The 19317-nt window shown below is 35.5% G+C and overlaps 2 protein-coding genes and 1 long non-coding RNA gene across 3 annotated transcripts; 1 reads left to right on the forward strand and 2 right to left on the reverse strand.

The window, feature by feature from the left end:
* Window positions 1-3425: 3425 nt before the first annotated feature.
* LOC128017000 (T-cell surface glycoprotein CD5-like) lies at window positions 3426-9954 on the reverse strand. Its single transcript, XM_052602045.1, has 7 exons — window positions 9861-9954; window positions 9221-9272; window positions 6774-7166; window positions 6456-6575; window positions 5072-5116; window positions 4928-4990; window positions 3426-3882 (listed from the first exon to the last, which is right to left on the reverse strand). The coding sequence occupies exons 2-7, from the start codon at window positions 9270-9272 to the stop codon at window positions 3806-3808; spliced, it is 750 nt and encodes a 249-aa protein (XP_052458005.1). The 5' UTR covers window positions 9861-9954; the 3' UTR covers window positions 3426-3805.
* A 53-nt stretch (window positions 9955-10007) lies between these two features.
* Window positions 10008-10840, forward strand: LOC128017010 (uncharacterized). The gene is made up of 3 exons (XR_008184342.1): window positions 10008-10102; window positions 10383-10480; window positions 10606-10840. It is a non-coding gene; the product is annotated as an uncharacterized LOC128017010 (long non-coding RNA).
* Window positions 10841-10897: 57 nt separating this feature from the next.
* On the reverse strand, window positions 10898-18989 carry LOC128016995 (vacuolar protein sorting-associated protein 37C-like). Its single transcript, XM_052602032.1, has 5 exons — window positions 18495-18989; window positions 16204-16312; window positions 14926-15097; window positions 13756-13838; window positions 10898-13274 (listed from the first exon to the last, which is right to left on the reverse strand). The coding sequence occupies exons 2-5, from the start codon at window positions 16294-16296 to the stop codon at window positions 12657-12659; spliced, it is 966 nt and encodes a 321-aa protein (XP_052457992.1). The 5' UTR covers window positions 16297-16312; window positions 18495-18989; the 3' UTR covers window positions 10898-12656.
* Window positions 18990-19317: the final 328 nt, after the last annotated feature.

Below are 19317 nucleotides of genomic sequence, written 5' to 3' on the forward strand. Positions count from 1 at the left end.
GTTTGGTTCATTTTCTCACAATTTGGATGGAGGAGAGATCTTTGTATCCTAATATTAGTAAAACTAAAGAAATGTGTTGTGGGGCTAATAATGTATGAGCACATTGTAAGCCTTTGTTATGTAATGGAGATGAAGTTGAGCAGGGGGGATCTTTTAAATATTTAGGTACAGAGATTGACTCCCAATTTTCTTTTGATAAGAATTCAGACAGTGTTTTTAAAAAGGCTTTTAAGGTTATTGATGAAAATGAGGAGTTTTAATACTGAAAAGGACAACAGTTGAATATAAATCACTTATTGAATCTTTTCTTACTTTTAATATTGTACTTTCTTTCTGTTAAATGCAAAAAACTGTTAAGGATAATAAATGTGGGAAGTAACTAATTGGTGAGAGACAAGTACCTCTCACTGATCTTTATACTATGATATTAAAAAGGAAAGCCTCTGTTATTGTGGGAGGCTCTTCCCACCCCCTGCGTAGTTTATTTCAGTTCATTTCAAGTAAAAGCATAAGAAGACCTTTATTCCAATTGCCACTGGTATTTTAAATGGGATCGTAAGATGATTTTTTAAAATAAAAGTTGTGGGTTTAAGTTGCATGTAATGTTGATTGTTATTGTAATCGTTATTTGTATTGATTGTTGAACCTTTGTCTAAAGGGAGTAGACAATAAAGCTTTTTGAATTTGATTTTGATCTGTGGATATTTCTTAATTAAGATGACTTTTTCACTGGAGAAGGCAATATGCAGGATTGAGGATTCATAGCTGTAACAGTTTGAAGTTAAAAACGTCTTGATGGATTTGTTTTTTACAAAAATGCAGCTTTTTGCTTCACAAGGTGTTAACTTACGGACTGGGGTTCTATGAATTACTTGATTATTGTGTTGTTGTCTTTTTCTCTATAAAATCTTTTAGTAATAATCATAAATCATATATCATTTGAAACCATTTTGAAATTGGACATTGCTTTACCATGGAAATGGTACTTTAAAATCTAATGGCGGTCTCCTCCCCCTTAGTGGGCAGGGCCAAGTGTCATAAAACATTATGCATTACGGTCTTCTAGAACCAAAACTTGTTATAATTTTGGCAACAAACATATCATCGGGAATGTCTGAGTCTCAGGATTTCATATTTGGTGGTTATTTTGATATGGAAGTAAAATCCACAGAGAAATCCAGAGAAAAAATCATTATGCAAAATTCAAAATAGTTTTGATGACTCCCAGTGGCTGTGTGTGGTATGACGCCCTAAATAAAATCTCACAGGAACCTCAGTTTTTTTCATATCAACTTTAAATTTATAACATAACGTATTTAGACACAAGGCTTTAATTTTATACCAATTTTAGAGTAAAACCTGTTATGTAAAATATTTATAATAAATAAAATAAAATTAATATAGCGCATATTATTTATAGTACATTTAAACTTCTATAACTTTTTGATACTTAATTTTTTTGAAAAAATTCCACTTTTGCCAAAATCTGCTTCTTTAAAAAGAGACCAACCTTATGTTTATATTCCAAAGTGTTCATAAATTACAGCAATTTTAGTTTGGATAGTGCACTTTAATGCATATTTTAAAAATGGAGGGAGACAGTTAGGTAGTTGCAAAGCCAAACGTTTCAAAAGTATCCAAATGATTTTAAAATCCTTGTTTCCTTATTTTCATGTGTTGTTTTTCTCTCAGGCCATTTGTAGCCCTGCACTGTTTCAGTCTGTCACTCTCTCTGTCCCTCTTTGGTTGGTTTTCCGGATTCACACAATATGGATTTATTCATTTAAAATGGCAACCCCCCCCCCCCCTCGTTTTTTTTCTATCTCTCTCTCTTTATTTCTTGGATATTCAGTCTCGCCATAGTCGACGTCCTTCCAAGAAACTCCTGGTAAATCTGTCAATTAATAAAAACCCACTTCTATCTCATCGCAATCTCGCTGTTGGGCGCATTTCTGAACATACATTAAAGTAATTGGATCTCAATGCTTTTAATGTTTAATTTAAGTGGCTTAATGATTAGTAGTAGATGAGGAAGAAATTCTGCAGACTGCATTAAAGGCAAAATCCTATTAGCAGGAATGAGGGCATTATGCATCTGAAAAAATTAAAGTATTTAATCATACCACTGTCTCTTTTTCCATCAAATCTTTCTCTGTTTCCTTGACCACTGAGAATATCTTAATATATAAAAATCTAAATAGATTATATGAACTCGTTCACATGCCTTTATCCCCATTTATTATTATTAGCATGACATCTCTCCTAGTCATATCTTGAAAAATGAACAAATGCTGAATTTTCACACTTTTAACTTTTATAACCGTCAAGCTCAATTCATTTGCTCAATATTTGCTCGAATAGATATGGACAAACTTGGTGTGTGTGTGTATGTGTGTGTGTATGTGTGTGTGTGGGGGGGAGGTGTGTGTGTGTGTGTGTGTGCGTTTAGACTGAATGCAGGTAATAAGTAGGTTTGATGTCAGTGTCACAAGTGTTTTATGAGAAATGATGGATAGATGCACTTGATATTTTATCCAGTGTTGTCTTTCTGTTAATCTCTACATGTAATCGGTTGTCATCTGTCATTGTTATCTGCTGGAACCTCATTTAAACTACAGATTGAACCCTTCACTCTGACCTGAGGATGAGGAGGAGATGACATTTACCCACCCACCACACACACATCACCCATTCTCCCACGAAACCCGCTGTTGCATGTGTTCTCTCGGCTGTGTATTTGTTCTCAAACATGAAGAGAGAATAAAGCAGCTGCACAGACAAAGACACGTAGCAATAAATAAAAAAATTACAGAACTGAAACAACCATCTTGAACATGCAAACACACACAGATATATAGAAAGGTTTAGGCAGAAACCCAGCAAGCTTTTTAACTTTCTCTCTCACTGGTGCACTAAGAAAGAGAGTTTTACTTAGCTGCCATCAGTCAGGCAAGGCATATGATTTTAAGCTGTTGGGATATTAAACCCTCTGTGAGTGCAGTATTAAAAAAATCTTCCTGAGTCAGCGAGAGAAAAAGAGAATAGATAATATTCAAAAGATAAAAAAACAAGGAAAGAAAGAAAGACAATGAAACCAAGTGAGGAGAATGAGCACATTGAGTCTACAGTATGTATAGAGCATGAGCAACAGAAATAACACAAACAGGAAGTCAATAGAATTACGACAGGAAACCAACATTGCTGCACAATTGTGCATTAACACCACATTCCCTCTCCCAACCTTAACTTCACTTCCATGCCCCCTCAGAAGACATTTCTCATTAAATTTCTCAGCTCAAACATAACCAAGCTTATATAATCATAGGTATTGTTCTACCAACTTACTTACTCCTAATTTTATTCTGATTCCGCACCCAAGTCAAACGTCACAAAAGATTTAAATGATTGTCTTTGTAGTTTATTTAAAATTATGCATACTTCAACTCAAAAATCAATCACTTTCATAAATAAATAAGAAAAAAAAAGTCAACATCTTTCAGGACATAAGCAAAATCCTGTTTTGTTTCTATTTAAAAACAATATCAAAATACAATCATAGCAAAATCAAGTAATCACAATATATATATATATATATATATATATATATGTTAAGTGGTTGTTATGTTGAGACAATCATTATTAGATATTTTTTTATACATTTTATACTAAATGGATTTCTCAGCTGGACTTTTCAGAGATATATACACCTTTCTTGACTTGCCAGACAACCGAAGCAGTGCAATGTAAATGTTGATGACGGGAGACTTGTGCTTAGGGTCAGTAAGTCTTTTGTGAGCACAGATCTTCAGCCGCAGGAGTCATAGTCACTGTTTCTGTTGGATGAGGGCTCTCGGCTCTGGTTTACCGTCAGTCTCTCCAAACCTGGCAACACAGAAAGATGGGTACCAGTGTGAGCATGGCTCTTCACAGACAGAGGCTGACACTCTTAAGACAAGACACCCCAGGTGAGGATTTAACTGAGAGAAAGACTTCACTTACAGAAATAACCAAACTTAATTCTTAATTGATTAATCACATTAAGAATTTCACACTTTTTTTGTTTGTACATATATATATTTTTAGAAATGTTACATTCATGGTATTATCAAATTATATAGACCTACTCATTTACATTAATTTGCAGAACAAAAATTCTGAATGTTGGATAAAGCTAGGTTTAAAGTTATTGTTTCATTTTGTAGATATATTAGAGTCAAAGCAGGGGCGAGTTTGGAGTTCTCTTTCTATCGCTATACATTAATCAGAAAAAAAAACATCATTTCTAGCTGGAATTAAATGTATAAAATCAGGTGAATGATATATCATCAAACCTGTCAGTAAAACAGAATATAGACAGGAATAAAACTGGAAAGTTTAATAAATGTAATTACTGCTGAAGTGGAGACTTCTGGCGCAGTGCATCAGAATAAATGTATTTTGAGAAAATAGCCTTTAAAATATGTATTATTATTGAAATCTATTCTGACCCCACATTTGAACATTTGGGATAATATTCCTTTTTTTCCTGTTTTCTTCATACATGTTAGATTAAATTTTCCCCTCATTCAGCTAAAGAATTATAGATTGTCAAAATGATGATGTCACATGATCTTAATTGTTGTTTACAGTTGAGAAGTTTAACATTTATAACTGTTGATGATGATTTAGATACTTTCATATCCAAGTGAATTTGATGTTACATAATAGTATATTATAACATATCCAAATAGATCTCACAAGCAAAAAGAAAAAGCACACTTAAATGATTTGTATGGCTGAGCAGTTTGAATGAAAAGTCTAATACATCATAATACTCAATGTATCATTATGCAATTGAGTACAAAGTAAATGAGCATGAAAGCGACTGGGAGATTAATAGAAAGGGTGCAGATTGGTCAGGATAGAGAGAAAGAGGGAAAATACTCACCAGGAAAGGACTGTCTCTTCTCTGGGTTTTTGTTTGCGGGACCTTGACCTCTGTGATAGCACACTTAAAGAAGAAAGATAAAATGCTGAATCCTCTCTGAGCAGCCAGTCGTGAATATGTTAATGTGTGAGATGACTGACTCACCACTCTCAGTCGGGCCGATCCAGCGATTCTGGCGTTTTTGTGAAACTGCATAAACCAGGTAAAAATAGTCAAATGTTAAAAACATTTAACTTTGGGTATTTATAAAAAAAAAAGAAAAAAAAAAAAGAAAATTGGCAAAAAACAGGAAATTGTGAGAGTCAAATTGTATTTTTTATAAAGCCATATGTTGACATACTGATTTTAAATGTCATTACATATAATGCCTGAGAGAACTAGTGAAAATGCTTTTACAAATTATATTCTCAGCAAAGGAATTTTAGCGAAAGACTGAATTGAAAGTTAAGATGAAATTGACAATTTCCTAATCACTTGAGCTGTAAATGAACTCTTGTGCTTTAATGGAAGAAGAACAACTGACCATCTGTACACTGTAAAAAATAAGTGTAATTTTAACTGTAAAATTTTGTAAAAACGCTACGGAAAAAAACTGATAATAGGTTAACAGTAAGTTCCCGTACTATATACAGGGAAAAACTGTAAAAGATCTAACAAAGCATTTAATGTAAATTTACAGTAAAATTCTGTTAATTATACAGCTTTTAGAAGTAAAAAAAGAACAAATCAATGTATAATTTACAGTCTAAAACTGTAAACTGATATTCCCAGAATTCCCTGCGTGACACTCCACGTTTGAAAGTATTTTGTTTAAATAATCATGTTTTTAAATAGTTCTTGTTATCAGTTATGTACATTTGAGCTTTATGTTACATCTTCTGTTTCTTAATGAAAGTTTTTTGCATTATTTAAGTATCACGTGTGTTACCATGATGGTGTTTTGTGTTTCCATAAATGTGCACCTTCTATATGTTAATATATACTTCTGCTTGTGGTGAAGCTACTTGTGATGAGCTTTGATACTTCATGTGGCTTTCTCTTATACAGTACCATCTTTATTATTATGGTGGTTGTCAGTATTTTCAAGGTACAAAACAGATTTAATTTTGTGTGTTGTTGAATTTACTGGTTTATATTCACATTTTCTTGTTTGTAAATTACAGCTTTATATTGTAAAATTAACAGTTTTTGACGTAAATGTGTTTACAGTTTTCTGTATTTTTACAAAATTATTCTGGCAACCACAGCTGCCAAAAAGTTTTTGTAAAAACAACAAGAAATTTTTTACAGTGTATAAAAAAGTTCAGAAAAGTGCAGAATCTCATATTCCTTCTTAGTTTTTTCTTTTTAAATCATTTTCCATCTCTTTAACATTTTTAATATAACCTTAGACTGTCGGACTGAACAAAACAATGCTAAGAAACCACATAGAATTTTAGATGGTGCCATGTGCTTGAATTCAAAAGCATTTATATCTTTTAGAAGTAATATGGAATGAAAGACACGCTCGTTGACTTCACAGACTCACATCTTTTGCGGATGGCTTTGTACATGGGCCGACTGAACTGAAGCAGAATGACACTCAAGATAAAGAAAATTAATAGGCCGGTTACTGCTTTATAAGCAGCCAACTCTTTTCCTGGAGAATCTGAGAAAGTGTAGGAAGAAAAGAATATAATGTGTTATTCAAAATGCACAGCATATTAAATAGTGTCAAAGTAACAATTACTTTGCCTATGAAACCGGATAGGAAACAAAAACACCAAAGAAGCAGTCCAGCACAGAGTCATTTATAATCTATCTCTCATAAAGTTCTCTGAAAATAGACATGTACACACACACACACCTTGGCACATGATGTGCAGGCCGTCGCACTCAGTAGTATCAATGATCGTCATATTGCTTCTGAGCACAAAACATTCAGCTTTGTTTGAAATGGGCTTAACATCCTTGAAGTCTCCACATCTTCCGTTGTTACACACTTCATTCTTCCAGCTGGGTGATATTGCACTGTTATAACACAAAGGCCTTTCCTCCTCACTAGTATTCAGAAACAGCTGACCTTCACATGGACTCTCTTTTATCCATTTTACTTTCAGCCAGTACAGAACAGACATAGTAATAATTTGGGGGATTTTCGGACATGTGATCTGTGGGGCATTGGATGTCGTAACATTAATAGACTCTGGGGCTGAGGTGTTTGTGGTGTTGTGGGTCTGGGTCTGAGCTGAGATTCCTTCTGTAAAGGGAAAAGGCACGTGGAAATGATTTACTTTCATGACAACAATCATTCTTCTCCACATGGAATGTACAGTTTCGAAATAAATTCCAGGTATTTAAAACGTTTTAAGTTTCAAATGTAAAAGAAAAGAGAGTTGTACCCGTAGTTTGCAGACTGCTGTTCTGTGCTCTTATTTTATTTCATTGCAACTAATGTGAAGATATCGCATCCGTTGAGAGATTATATTTTTGATAGTTCTGCAAATCTCACTACATATTCAGGTTTAAGAACTTCACATCTTCTTGTAATATCTTCTATGTAAAATATGGCATGATATACACTGCATAATTCAACGCCCTGTTACTGAGGTCAGAGAGCAGAGAGCTGGATGCTTTGCACTCACTACAGTCTTGCACTTTTTGCACAGTGCTCGGAGGCATTCACACACATTTTGCACATTTGATTTTGCTGATTGCACTTTACAAACATAAATGGATATTCATAATATTCCTAATCACTGCCCTAACAGATGTATCTGAATTTGTATTACCAAAATTAACCATAATGATGGTAACACTCTAGAATAAAGTTCCATTAGTTAATGTTAACTACTTTAGTTAACATGAACTCAGCAAGAACAATCCTTCTACAGCATTTATTAACATTAGTTTATGTTAATTTCAACATTTACTAATGCATTATTCAAATCAAAAGTTGTGGTTGTTAACATTCATTAATGCACTGTAAATTAGCATGAACTAACAATAAATAATGGCATTTTCATTAAAATCAACAAAGATTAATAAATACAGTAATGTATTGTTCATTGTTTGTTCATGTTATTTTAATACATTAACTAACATTAACTAATTGAATCTTATTCTAAAGTGTTACCGCTTAAAACCTATTTACATGTTTAAACTGCCTATATATAATAAATTATATGAATACATAATTACTATTTTACATACATTTGAAAATATTATGATTCTAAGAAATCTTATGTACTATGCCTGTGTTTATTTACAACAACATTCTTCGATAACATTAATTTTGTGTGATACAGGAAGCATTTATATGATTTTCATTGCTTAATTAATAATATTTAAGAAAGTGTCCTTGTTGCTTAACCATTTACATTTCATTAGTTCTGGGGTTAAACATGTTAAACGGTTTAAAAGCTTATGTAGTTAATCCCTTGAAAATTGCTTCCTGTAGTATTGTTTACATTTTCTTATCCTCTATTCAAAAGGTAAAATTATTGATCTAGCTGACTACTGGCTGAATTTTATTTTATTTTATTTTTGGCAGCATGCAATGTAATCACTCATAGATTCTTGGCATAGTCTTTTCCATAGCAAAGACAACTTAACTTGACAAAAAAAGCAAAACAAAAATGCATCGATACATGGCATGACTTGTGATAAAATAGTATGATTTAATATGTAAACAATAATCATTATCAGGGGCTTCTCTCTTATGACTGTATCGTGCAGTTTATGTTAAACACAAAATCTAAAATACATTTTTTATGCATAATACAGAAATGTGTAGAGTTATTGCAAGGTTGACCCATATTGGATGGATAGCATGCAGCAATGCTATTTGCGTTGGCGTCGGTTTCCATTAAATATGCAATTAAGAGTAAGAATTTGAAGATTAATAAATAAAAAAATCAATACAAGCATAAGGTTTTTTACTGACAGTTACACTAATTTTGTAATGCTTTTTTGCAGGCCCTTAATAAGTTGTGATTTATATATAATATTTATATAGCTCTTCAAAATGTTTTGCATCATAAAAGTTTTTAAAAGTAATGTACAATACTGTTACTGAACGCATGGGAATATTTTCTAGCTGTGCACTATTGTTTCTTGGACCGTTTTGTCTCGCTCGAGAAATATTAAATCAAACCGATAAAAATCGAACTGTACTTGAGCAACACACTACAAATATTTTCTGCAAGTGGTAGGGTTTCAGGAGCAGAGCAGATCATAAATGTAACATATAATTATCATATAATAAAAGAGTGCAACAATGAAATATATTTAAAGAACAAACAGTTTACTTACGAACTCCAAGGAGCAGGAGCGCCGTAAGAGTCATCAGCAGAGAGTTTTCCATCTGGCAAAAGGTTTGCCGAACATTTAAAGCAAAACTGAACTTCATTTGACTAAAAAAAGTGAATCTATATGCACTTAAAAAGATAACAGGCCCAGAGGTCAAAAGAATGACCTCCGGTACACGACAAGCAACAATGTTTTTTCTTTATCTAGTTGGGCCTCGGCTGAATTATAATGTTACATTTTGTTTTTCACATATTTTTTGGTGGTTCAGATAAAGCAAATAAATACAAAACCATGACTGTAATAAAATCTTTGGCCTTTACTTTTTTTTTATTATTATTATTGTTTTTATCAGAATAGCAAAGACCAGTTGTACCGGGGCTTGAACCGCAATAAGAACACATCATTTAATACAATGACATACTATAAAACATTTCTCAATATAAACTAGACTCCCTTTAGTTAAGTTATTTAGATTCTTATTTTAGAAATGTTACATTATGTCTGATTTGTAATTGACAGCTGTCTTCACTCCCGTTTCAGCAGCTTTTGAAGATTTTTTCTCTCAAAGAGAGTCAAACATCAAACAGCTATGAACCACCACCACTTCTAAACAGCTTTTTAACAATGTATTATCAGATCTTACCTTTCGGATGGCTGACAAGAACAAATGTGTGGAGCAAGTGACAAGGAAAAAAAATCAAGTGAAAGGAAATAAGCAGAGGTGTGGAGCTTCAATCTTTATTTCCCCGCCCACAGCCTCTGTTTCTCCATAATAGAGCGTCTGTTAAACTCAAGCGTTGTTTGATTGCACATTGCAGTGCTTCCTCACTTCAAAGAGAGCTGCAAAGAAAAAACTGAAGAAAAGCTTGAAAAAAACGCGCGTAGGTAAGTGGAAGGGGAGAATTTTTGAAGTAGTGTAATATTGTCTGACTTGATATGAAATGTTTAAAAATGTATATTTTAATTTGTAAAAATGTAAAAAAAAAAAAAAAAAAAAAAAAAAAAAAAAAAAGGAAAAAAATGTAGGCCTATATATATATATATAAAACATTGAAAAAAAATGTCGATTTTTTTTTTTATATATAAAAATGAAAGATCGTTGGTGGAGTAAATAATGAGACCGCAATCAAATCTGCATATTTAAAATCTTTCTCTTTGCATACAGGAATCGAGGCTCTTGTGGTGTACGGCACACTGAAAACACTCACATTAGATTGCAGAAAGATGATTAATCGTGCTCACAGGAATCAACTGCGGCAATCGGTAAGGCTGTAAAACCACCGATATCCGCATCTATACTTTCATTTCACGGTTACTCAAATCTTCTTTTCATTCACAATCTTTCCCAGCCACCTCTTTCCCTCCTTCACTCTCTCGTTTTTTCTCAGGTGTCGTCGAGGTTGGTTTACCATATCGTACAGTCGGAGAGACCCGTAAATAATCGGGTTTTGTATGTGTACAACAAAATTCCCCCAACACCCTCTTGAAACTCTCGTCTATGATTCAATATGAACGGAATTTATCCAGCCTTCAAAAGCTGAACTACCATTTCTTTTCTTGTAAATTTGTGAAAATGTGTGTAAAATGTCTTTACGGTCACCTTTGATCAATGTGTGGGATAAAATAATTTATTTATTTCATTAGCAAAAATAAAGTCAGTTATTCCAGTCAACACAGAAATTGTAGATCAACTTCAGTCTTTAATATTCACACCCGAAAAAAAGGACAATAAAAATTAAAATACACTTTTAACAGACTACAGTCATCACAACCAATGCAACAGAATTTCTCTCCACTAATGCTGCAAATCAATGTGCTAATAACATTTTCATCCCATTTGTTTCCTCTCATCCTCGTGTCGTATCACCCCTCTCCCTTGCTCCAGGTGCTGGGGAGGGAACCTAAACGTGGGGGTTTTGCTACAAACCTGAGTTCATGAATTAGATAAAGCCACTCTGAGGCTTGATTGAGGATGCCTCTGGTTTTGAATTGCTTTAAAGTACAAAAATAAAGCCCGCACGTCTATTCTAGAGCTGATGGTTCGAAGGCCCCGCTCCCAGCTCCTGTTGCCAAAGAGTTTGGGACTGTTAGTGTGGAGTGCTAGTGTGATTCACATGGTCCTCTAGTTGGCCGACAAGGAGGTCTCAAATAGATGGGGCTTTTACGGATCTACATAACACCACGCAATGACACGCACAGGCCGTTTTGATGGATAGGCTTACAACTGTGGTCTAGTAGGCTGTTCATGTGGTTGAATCTGAAGGTGGACTCAAATCAAACCACAAAATAAAGCATTCTGTTGGTTAACTAGATCCAGTCCCACCCGGCGTATGATTCTGGGGGCGAAACAGACTGGGCATCTAGCTGTACAAGACCATCAAATGCCTCGCTCGGTCTAAATGTCAGTGTAAAATATGCAGCCAGGCATTCGTCTGCATAGTTTTACCACAAAAGGACTATCTACATTAACGGTAGGTGTAGAATGCTATATTTACTAAAGTAAGCGTGTTATGAAACTCCTATTTCCTTTGCATATGCTCTGTGCTATGTTATGCCTCAACTTCCCCACCAAATCCTGTGCTATAGCAGATAGATATGTCTATATTAATATCCCTTGTTCTCCAGTTTCCCTTTAATATTAGTTTAATTTGTTAAATACACCATCCCCACTAGAGAACTTAGAGTAAAAGTTTACTTCTTCCGAGCATTGTCAAGTGGTATATTAAATAAATAGAGTGGAAGGGTGTGAAAGGAAAAAAGAGGAAGCAAAAGAGGTATGGAGAGTTTGGAGTGATTGGTTGGCGCATTGGTACACTAAGCATACATAACTCACCCAGATCTGCACACGTGGAAGTTGTCTAAATTTATTCATGATAGTGAATAAGCTCTGCTTTTTTATAAGGAGTTTTCATCTGTGATGGAATGTAAAATGGTGCTGTGCTTTCTGGATTGACGTTGTCAACAAGGGTTGATATAGACAAGAGATTAGCCTATTATGCTAACATAACACTTTTATGTAGTGTGGCATGTCTGTCTCAGTAGAGTTTGGACAAAATGATTGGAAAAAAAAGAAGAACAACAGCAAAATAAGTCTGAGCTGTAACACAATGTTGTCAACAAAAAAAAGACTCTCGTCATTAAAGATAATAATAAATCAGAATTTTTGCAAACTGATAACATGCTTTAAAATGGACAGGAACTGAGCCATTTAAGACTGTGTGGCCCATACTGAGTCTCTGACTGAGGTCTCATGGGGGAAACAAGCACACGCTCGATCTCAATTGTCTTTATAAGCCTCAGACAGGAAACAGGATATGACATGGGTACACAAACCACAAATCTGAGGGTGAGGAAAAGGTAGAACAGGGGGAGAAAGGAGGGAGAGAGACGAGAGGGGGGATAGTGAGACCAAGAGAAAGACAGACACACACAGAGTGGCTCAAGAGTATGGTTGTGGTACCCCAAAAGCTGGTCTATTAGCTCTGGGTGATTGGTTTGATGGGCCATGGGGGCCTGTGGGGTAGTTGTACCCTCCATAAGCATATGGAACGGGATACGGGGCAGGCGTGGGACCAAACTGCCCAAAAGGTGGGGCAGGAAATGGTGGTTGGGTGGGGTATGGGCAAGTGGGAGGACCAAATGCAGGCCTGGGAGCTGTGTAGCCTGTTGATGGAGGGAAGGTGGGACCCTGGCTGGGGTAGGGCTGAAACGCTGTGCTAGGATTAGTGCTGGCCGCTGTGGAGGCTGAGGGGGGAGCAACAGGGTAGGGGGTGTAGGGCAGAGCGGAAGTGGAGGCATTGGAGGGTGCACTGATTTTGGAGCTCTGCTGCTGTTGAGGCTGCGGTTGTTGCCACAGCGATGAGGATCCAGCGTCCTGATTAGCACAGGTTTGTGATGTCACTGCAGCATCGCCAATCCCTTTGCTCTTTTGACTGATAATTTCTTGCAGCTTTTCAATGCGCACTCGTCTTGTGTGAGCCAGAGAGCGGAGGGAAAGGAAGCGCTCGAGGAAGGAGTCCAGCGATATCGAACCTTCAAGAAACTCATCTGCTAAAACCTGAGAGAAAGAGATTGAGTGATTTTCTAATCCTCAATCTGTGGGGTTGGTAACACCATACAGGTTTTATAATATTATATAATTCTTAGGAAATCAGTAGTTCATAAGCCTTCAAATATGAAAATATGCCACTATTCGAAAGTCTGGAAACAATAAGACTAACTTAGATACATTAAATTAATCAAATATTTTTGCAAAGCATTCATTATGACCATTTCATAAATGACTATTTGCATGTAAAAAATAAAATAAATAAATAAATAAAGTACTGCATTATTCAAGAACTCTGTTCAAAGAATCCTTTTAAGGATTTTTGGATTTTAATCCATATAAGTATAATGTATAATAGATTTTATTTCTTCATTTCTTCTCTCTCTGTCTTTCTCTATATATATATATATATATATATATATATATATATATATATATATATATATATATATGATGAAAACCAGTGATTATAAAGGGGACGGTGGCCCACCTCTGATTCTTCCTCTGTGTTGGTGCCCTCTGTCTGCAGACGAGACAACAGCCCCTCCGGAGAAACCTGCCCCATGATACTATCTGCAGAGGGGGAAGGGAAAAAGAAAACAGAAGTGGGAGAGAGCTGATACATACCGTAAATTGAAAAAGAGTAAGAAACTGAAAAGTGAGAACTGTTATGCAAACAAATGAGTGACTAAAATGTGTAATCATTTTAAACAAAGGAAAAAGCAGTAATGAATAGACTGAGAGAAAGAAAGGAAAATGAGACAAACATAGAGAAAAAGGCCAGATACGTAGCTATTGTGTGATGTAATATTACAGATGCAAAAAAGGGGAGGAGAAATGAGTATCAGAAGAAAACAAGCTGATAGTACAGCACTATTTGACAGACATGAGCACATATAGAAGATATTCTGGCTGAACAACATTGCTCCGTTTAGAAACAAAATAATTCCTGTCTGTTTAAAGGTTAAGGGTTCCAGGGTGCCTTCAAGGGACTGCAGTTTAACAGTAGTGTGAACAAGAGTTAAAAGAACACTGTAATTTCAACTACACTTCTTTGAGCTAAAAGCAGTGCTAATACTTGAATATAAAAAAAAAAAAAAACTGATTGATTCAGACTGATTCTATTTTTCACACTGCCTAAACCTTCTCTTTTACAATATTAAAATTCATGTATTTTCTTACACTGAAACAAGATATTTACATTTGATTTTTCTTAGGATTTTGTTTATTTCAATAACTTGCAAATACACAACAACAGGACATTCAAGATATAAACCATCCAGTTACAGCTGAACAGAAACAGAATAGGAAAAATGTATTGACTGAAATATAAAAAATATGACCCAAAGAAAAAGCCTTTCCAATAAACAGAAATCTGGAAATGTTAATCTGGTTTGATCATGAATTTCATCAAAAAGGGATATGCAAATATTTAACATTTCTTTATTCTTCGTGATGATCCCAAATTGTTTCCGTTTTAAATAGTTTAATAAAAAAGCCCATCATTACCAACATATTGAATTTCTTCTCAGAGCAAAACTATTCGCCAGATTTTTAGAAAACTCCCCCTTCATTATTCATCAATTTACCCAGCATTCATGTCTACATTCTCTTTGAAACCTTTACGTTCATAACCCATTCGATTCCTTCTTTCCCTTACCTCTCATGGCAGAGTGCTGCTGGTATTTCTCTCTCACTTCCTCTAGTTCAGAGTATTTTCCCACCAGTCGTGCCCTCTCTGTTTCGAGACGGGGCTTCATGTCCAGGTTTTGCTCGGCCAGACTGCGGTTTGCAGCCAGAGCCATTTCCCTCTCCAACTGAATGTTCTGAATCTGCAGAATAACAGTGACACATGACAAGAGCTACAACGCTATAGACATCATAAGGTACACTATAGGACATCCATCCTCGGCAGGACTCTAAAGACTGGAGTTTACTTCATGATGGATGTTAATGCTAAGTAGATGGTGTGTAGAAGTGGTCATTTCTGAATGAACTGATGAAGAGATGACCAGAAACATACAAAAATGATGTACAGAGAGGAATGGATATATATGATGTTTCATTTTAATTTTTTAGCAGTACATACAGATGTGACTGTTCATTTATAGCCTCATTAATATAAGAAGGCTAAAGGGGTAGCCTATACAAAAATGAAAATTTTGTCATTATTTACACACCCTCGAGTTGTTATAAACACGTATGAGTTTCTTTTCTTCTCGTTCGCAAACCGGATATCCAGACTGCTTTGATTTGAACTCTCCCTCACAACAGACACGGAAGAGAAGACAATTCTGAATAAAGTCGTAGTTTTTGCTATGTTTGGACCAAAATGTATTTTCGATGCTTCGAAAAATTCTAACGGACCCTCTGATGTCACATGGACTACTTTGATGATGTTTTTCTTACCTTTCTGGACATGGACAGTGTACCATTCACACAGCTTCAATGGAGGGACTGAGAGCTCCCGGACTAAATCTAAAATATCTTAAACTGTGTTCCGAAGATAAAAGGAGATCTTACATGTTTGGAACAGCATAAGGGTGAGTTAATAATGACATAATTTTCATTTTTGGGTGAACTAACCCTTTAAGCACTTCTACTACACTCTTGAACATAAAGATTGCAAACGGAGGGTTTCACAGAGAACTTTCTAAAGAACCTTTCAGTGAACAGTTCTCAATAAAACCCTAAAGAACAGATTAATAATCTGAATAACCAATTCTGTCCAATGGAAAATTTCCATGGATGTTAAAGGTTCTTCACAGAACCATAGATGACAATAAAGAACCTTAAGTATGTAAGGTACATTTAAAGGTCTTTTTTGGACTATGGACTTTTGTGTTCCACATAAAAAGTAAATAAAATAAGTTTGGAATAATGTGAGGGTAAATAATTTTTCATTAATGGGTGAACTATCCCTTCATAATCATCTTACCTCATCAGACTCTAGTGCCATAGACTCCACCCGCTCCGAGTTGTCCAGCAAATCCTGCAACTCGGACTGGTTGAGGTCTTGAAGCTTCTCCATTGATTTGCTAGGACAGCTAAAGATAAACAGTGAGCTTACTTATGTGCTAATCATTTACATATAACATTACAGCTCATCTTAATCATAAGACCAGAATGCTACTGACATCTTATAGTGTGTTCCACGGAAGAAAGAAAGCCATACAGGTTAGGAAAAAACATTCAGAATTAAAATTTTTGGGTAAAAGATCCTTTTATGTTGAACCAGGTTAGCAGTTTAGGTGTGTCGCAATAGTCAATATATCGACTTATCACACAATATATGGATATGATCACGCTAATTTTTGTTGCCACGATATATTGCAACTGTTAAATTTTTTATAATAAAAAATTATGATTTATACACATATATATATATATATATATATATATATATATATATATATATATATATATATATATATATATATATATATTGTTTTGTTATATATATTGTTATACATGCGCGGGATTCTTTACTTCCTGAACAAGTGCGCACCCAAGTCCATGTTGCTTGCACATTCACACGAACCGTGCTACAGTTCGGGAGCAACCGAACTTTGACCACCTTCTCCAGGTAGTCTCGGGTTTGGTACCCCAGTGTGCACCAGGGTCTGATGACAGCATTCACATTAGCGATTTTTCATGCGAACCATGCCCCATTCCGCACTAAACTGCCAGTATGAAAGCCCCATAAGGGCGTTTTCACACTAGTATTTTTGGTGCGCACCCGGGTTCGATTGATGTCAGAGTTCGGTTCATTTGGATGATGTGAATGCTGCCTTCTGAACTCGGGTGCGCACCCACGAACCGTACCCGAGTCCGTATAAAAAGATTGGTCTCGAGTACGGTTCATGTGAACTCCGGTAAGGTTCACTGCTGATGTGAATGCAATCGTACCAAATCGCGGAAGTGAACCGCTATTAATGACGTATTCTTACATGTTTGTGTGCGTTTCGCTCATTTTCCAGCAAACGTGACTGACACTCTGCAAGCAAAGAGCTGTATGTCTCATTTCTGTTCGCCTTCAGCATTCTTTAGAGCATTTGCAGTACTTTCCTAAGACAGACGTAAGTGCTGTTATATACCAAAGCTTTGTGAACAAAACGAACAGTTCAAAACCGTAAATATATAAAAGTGCTAAGATCAATGTTATGCGTTTGCCGGAAGCAATCCCGGGACATGGTTGTTCACACAGAAGGCGACCCAGCAATGATACAGCAATATGCCGGATCCGACGTGCAGTGTGAAAGGGGCTAAAGCAACGGGGAAACAGCTGCTGGCATGATGACGCAAACGAACTGTGGTTCAGACTCAAATAAAATAATATGAACACATAGGGGGGAGCAATCGAACTCGGGTGCAGACCAGGCAAGCTAACCAAGTGTGAAAGCACCCTAAGGTACCGACTCCCTTTTGGAGCCAACCTCCAGCGGCCAGTCGATGAATTGCAGTTTTAGTCACTTCCTTTTTGGTTTCTAGACAGAAACTGTATGCGAAAGCATACTTGGCAATAAAGCTCTTTCTGATTCTGATTATTTGTTACCTAATAATGTTATTTCACTAAATGTTTACATTTTATAAAATTATTGTGCACATATGATTTTTCTAGAATAGCCTAACCTAGTTTATAAAAGTAGTATTTTCATAGGTTATGATTATATATTTTTCATTTTGTTATTTTTCATTAAAATTAAGTGGCTTATATTTGGTAGATTAGACACAGAAGTACATTAATTCTACATTGATTTAAAAATTTTACTGGTATTGACCGATACTCGTGAATTTATCGGAAAGTATCGAATTGGATTGGTTCTAAAAAAAATGTTTTAAATTGGATCGCTGCATCCCTAATTTATTTATTATTTAGGATATAATTTTCACATTCCGATTGCAATGTTCTTTTTGTTCTTTGAAAGAGTGCACTTGCGTTATTATGCTATTGTCAGACTGTCATTAACCAGTGGCATAAAATGGTCTTAAAATGTCAATAATATAATTTATCGCTAATATTTTATATTTGGTAGGTGTAATTTCGAATATCAAACCACTACTTGAAAACTGACAGGAAAATTAATCTGGATCACCTATGGCAGTCATCTGTCAAACAGACAGGGCATGTGACAGTGGATCACTGATATTAAGGCAAATAATTATGGAAATGAACCTAATCTTAACTCTACAGGTTTGGTATATTTTAAAGAATCCCTCAATACTTACAAGGTACAAGCAAATCAAAGTCCTCTCCACACAGTGCTCATGGAAAAACATCAAACTTAACTGGCAGCGAGTGACGTAAACATGTAGACGGAAGTGCTGATCCTGACAACTCGCGAGCGTCCTCGGCGTTAAAACCTGCTTCCTGCGAGAAACACTTAGGTGACAGTATCGGTACCAGCTGTCGCGCTTTATTTAGAGTGGCAAAGTGTAAATATGCTCCCGAAATTATTCCCGGAGACAAGAATCTCCCCGCGGTTAGCAGGACGGCTAGCTCTCTTTAAAGAGAGCAGTTGAGCAAGGCGGGTTGGTATTCAATACAAAACGGCGTCGGACGAACAAACAACTCAGAAAAACATAATAATGTGTGTCCAGTAAAACCGCATCGATGTCAATTCGAGCAAAATAGTCCTAATGAAGGATAAATGACGGGGTATATTCCTATTCTTGAGGGAAAGTTTCACTTCTGGTTGACAGATATCGTGGCCATCTTTGGATGAAACCATTTTGTCGAGGGAAGTGAGATATGTTTAAAACAGACTAAAAACACAATTTACACTTATTGTCAAGAATATCACATTTAGTTTGGAATAAAGATTTAATATATATATATAGGTTTTATAATGCAGAAAATTAAAAGACATTTTCCTCCTTTTGTGAAAATATCATAGTTTTCCCCTTACATTTATTTGATATGGTATCGTCGTATTTTCAGGTGAAAGCAAAGAACTTCTGTAACGTTACTCTGCTGAAAGGGAAACCCCGATGTGACGGGACTGTTCCATGCATGTGACATGGCAGTAGGGTTAGTCCTAACATTTCACCA

Source organism: Carassius gibelio, chromosome A1 (genome assembly GCF_023724105.1).
Source record: "Carassius gibelio isolate Cgi1373 ecotype wild population from Czech Republic chromosome A1, carGib1.2-hapl.c, whole genome shotgun sequence".
Classification (NCBI taxonomy): Eukaryota; Metazoa; Chordata; class Actinopteri; order Cypriniformes; family Cyprinidae; genus Carassius; species Carassius gibelio.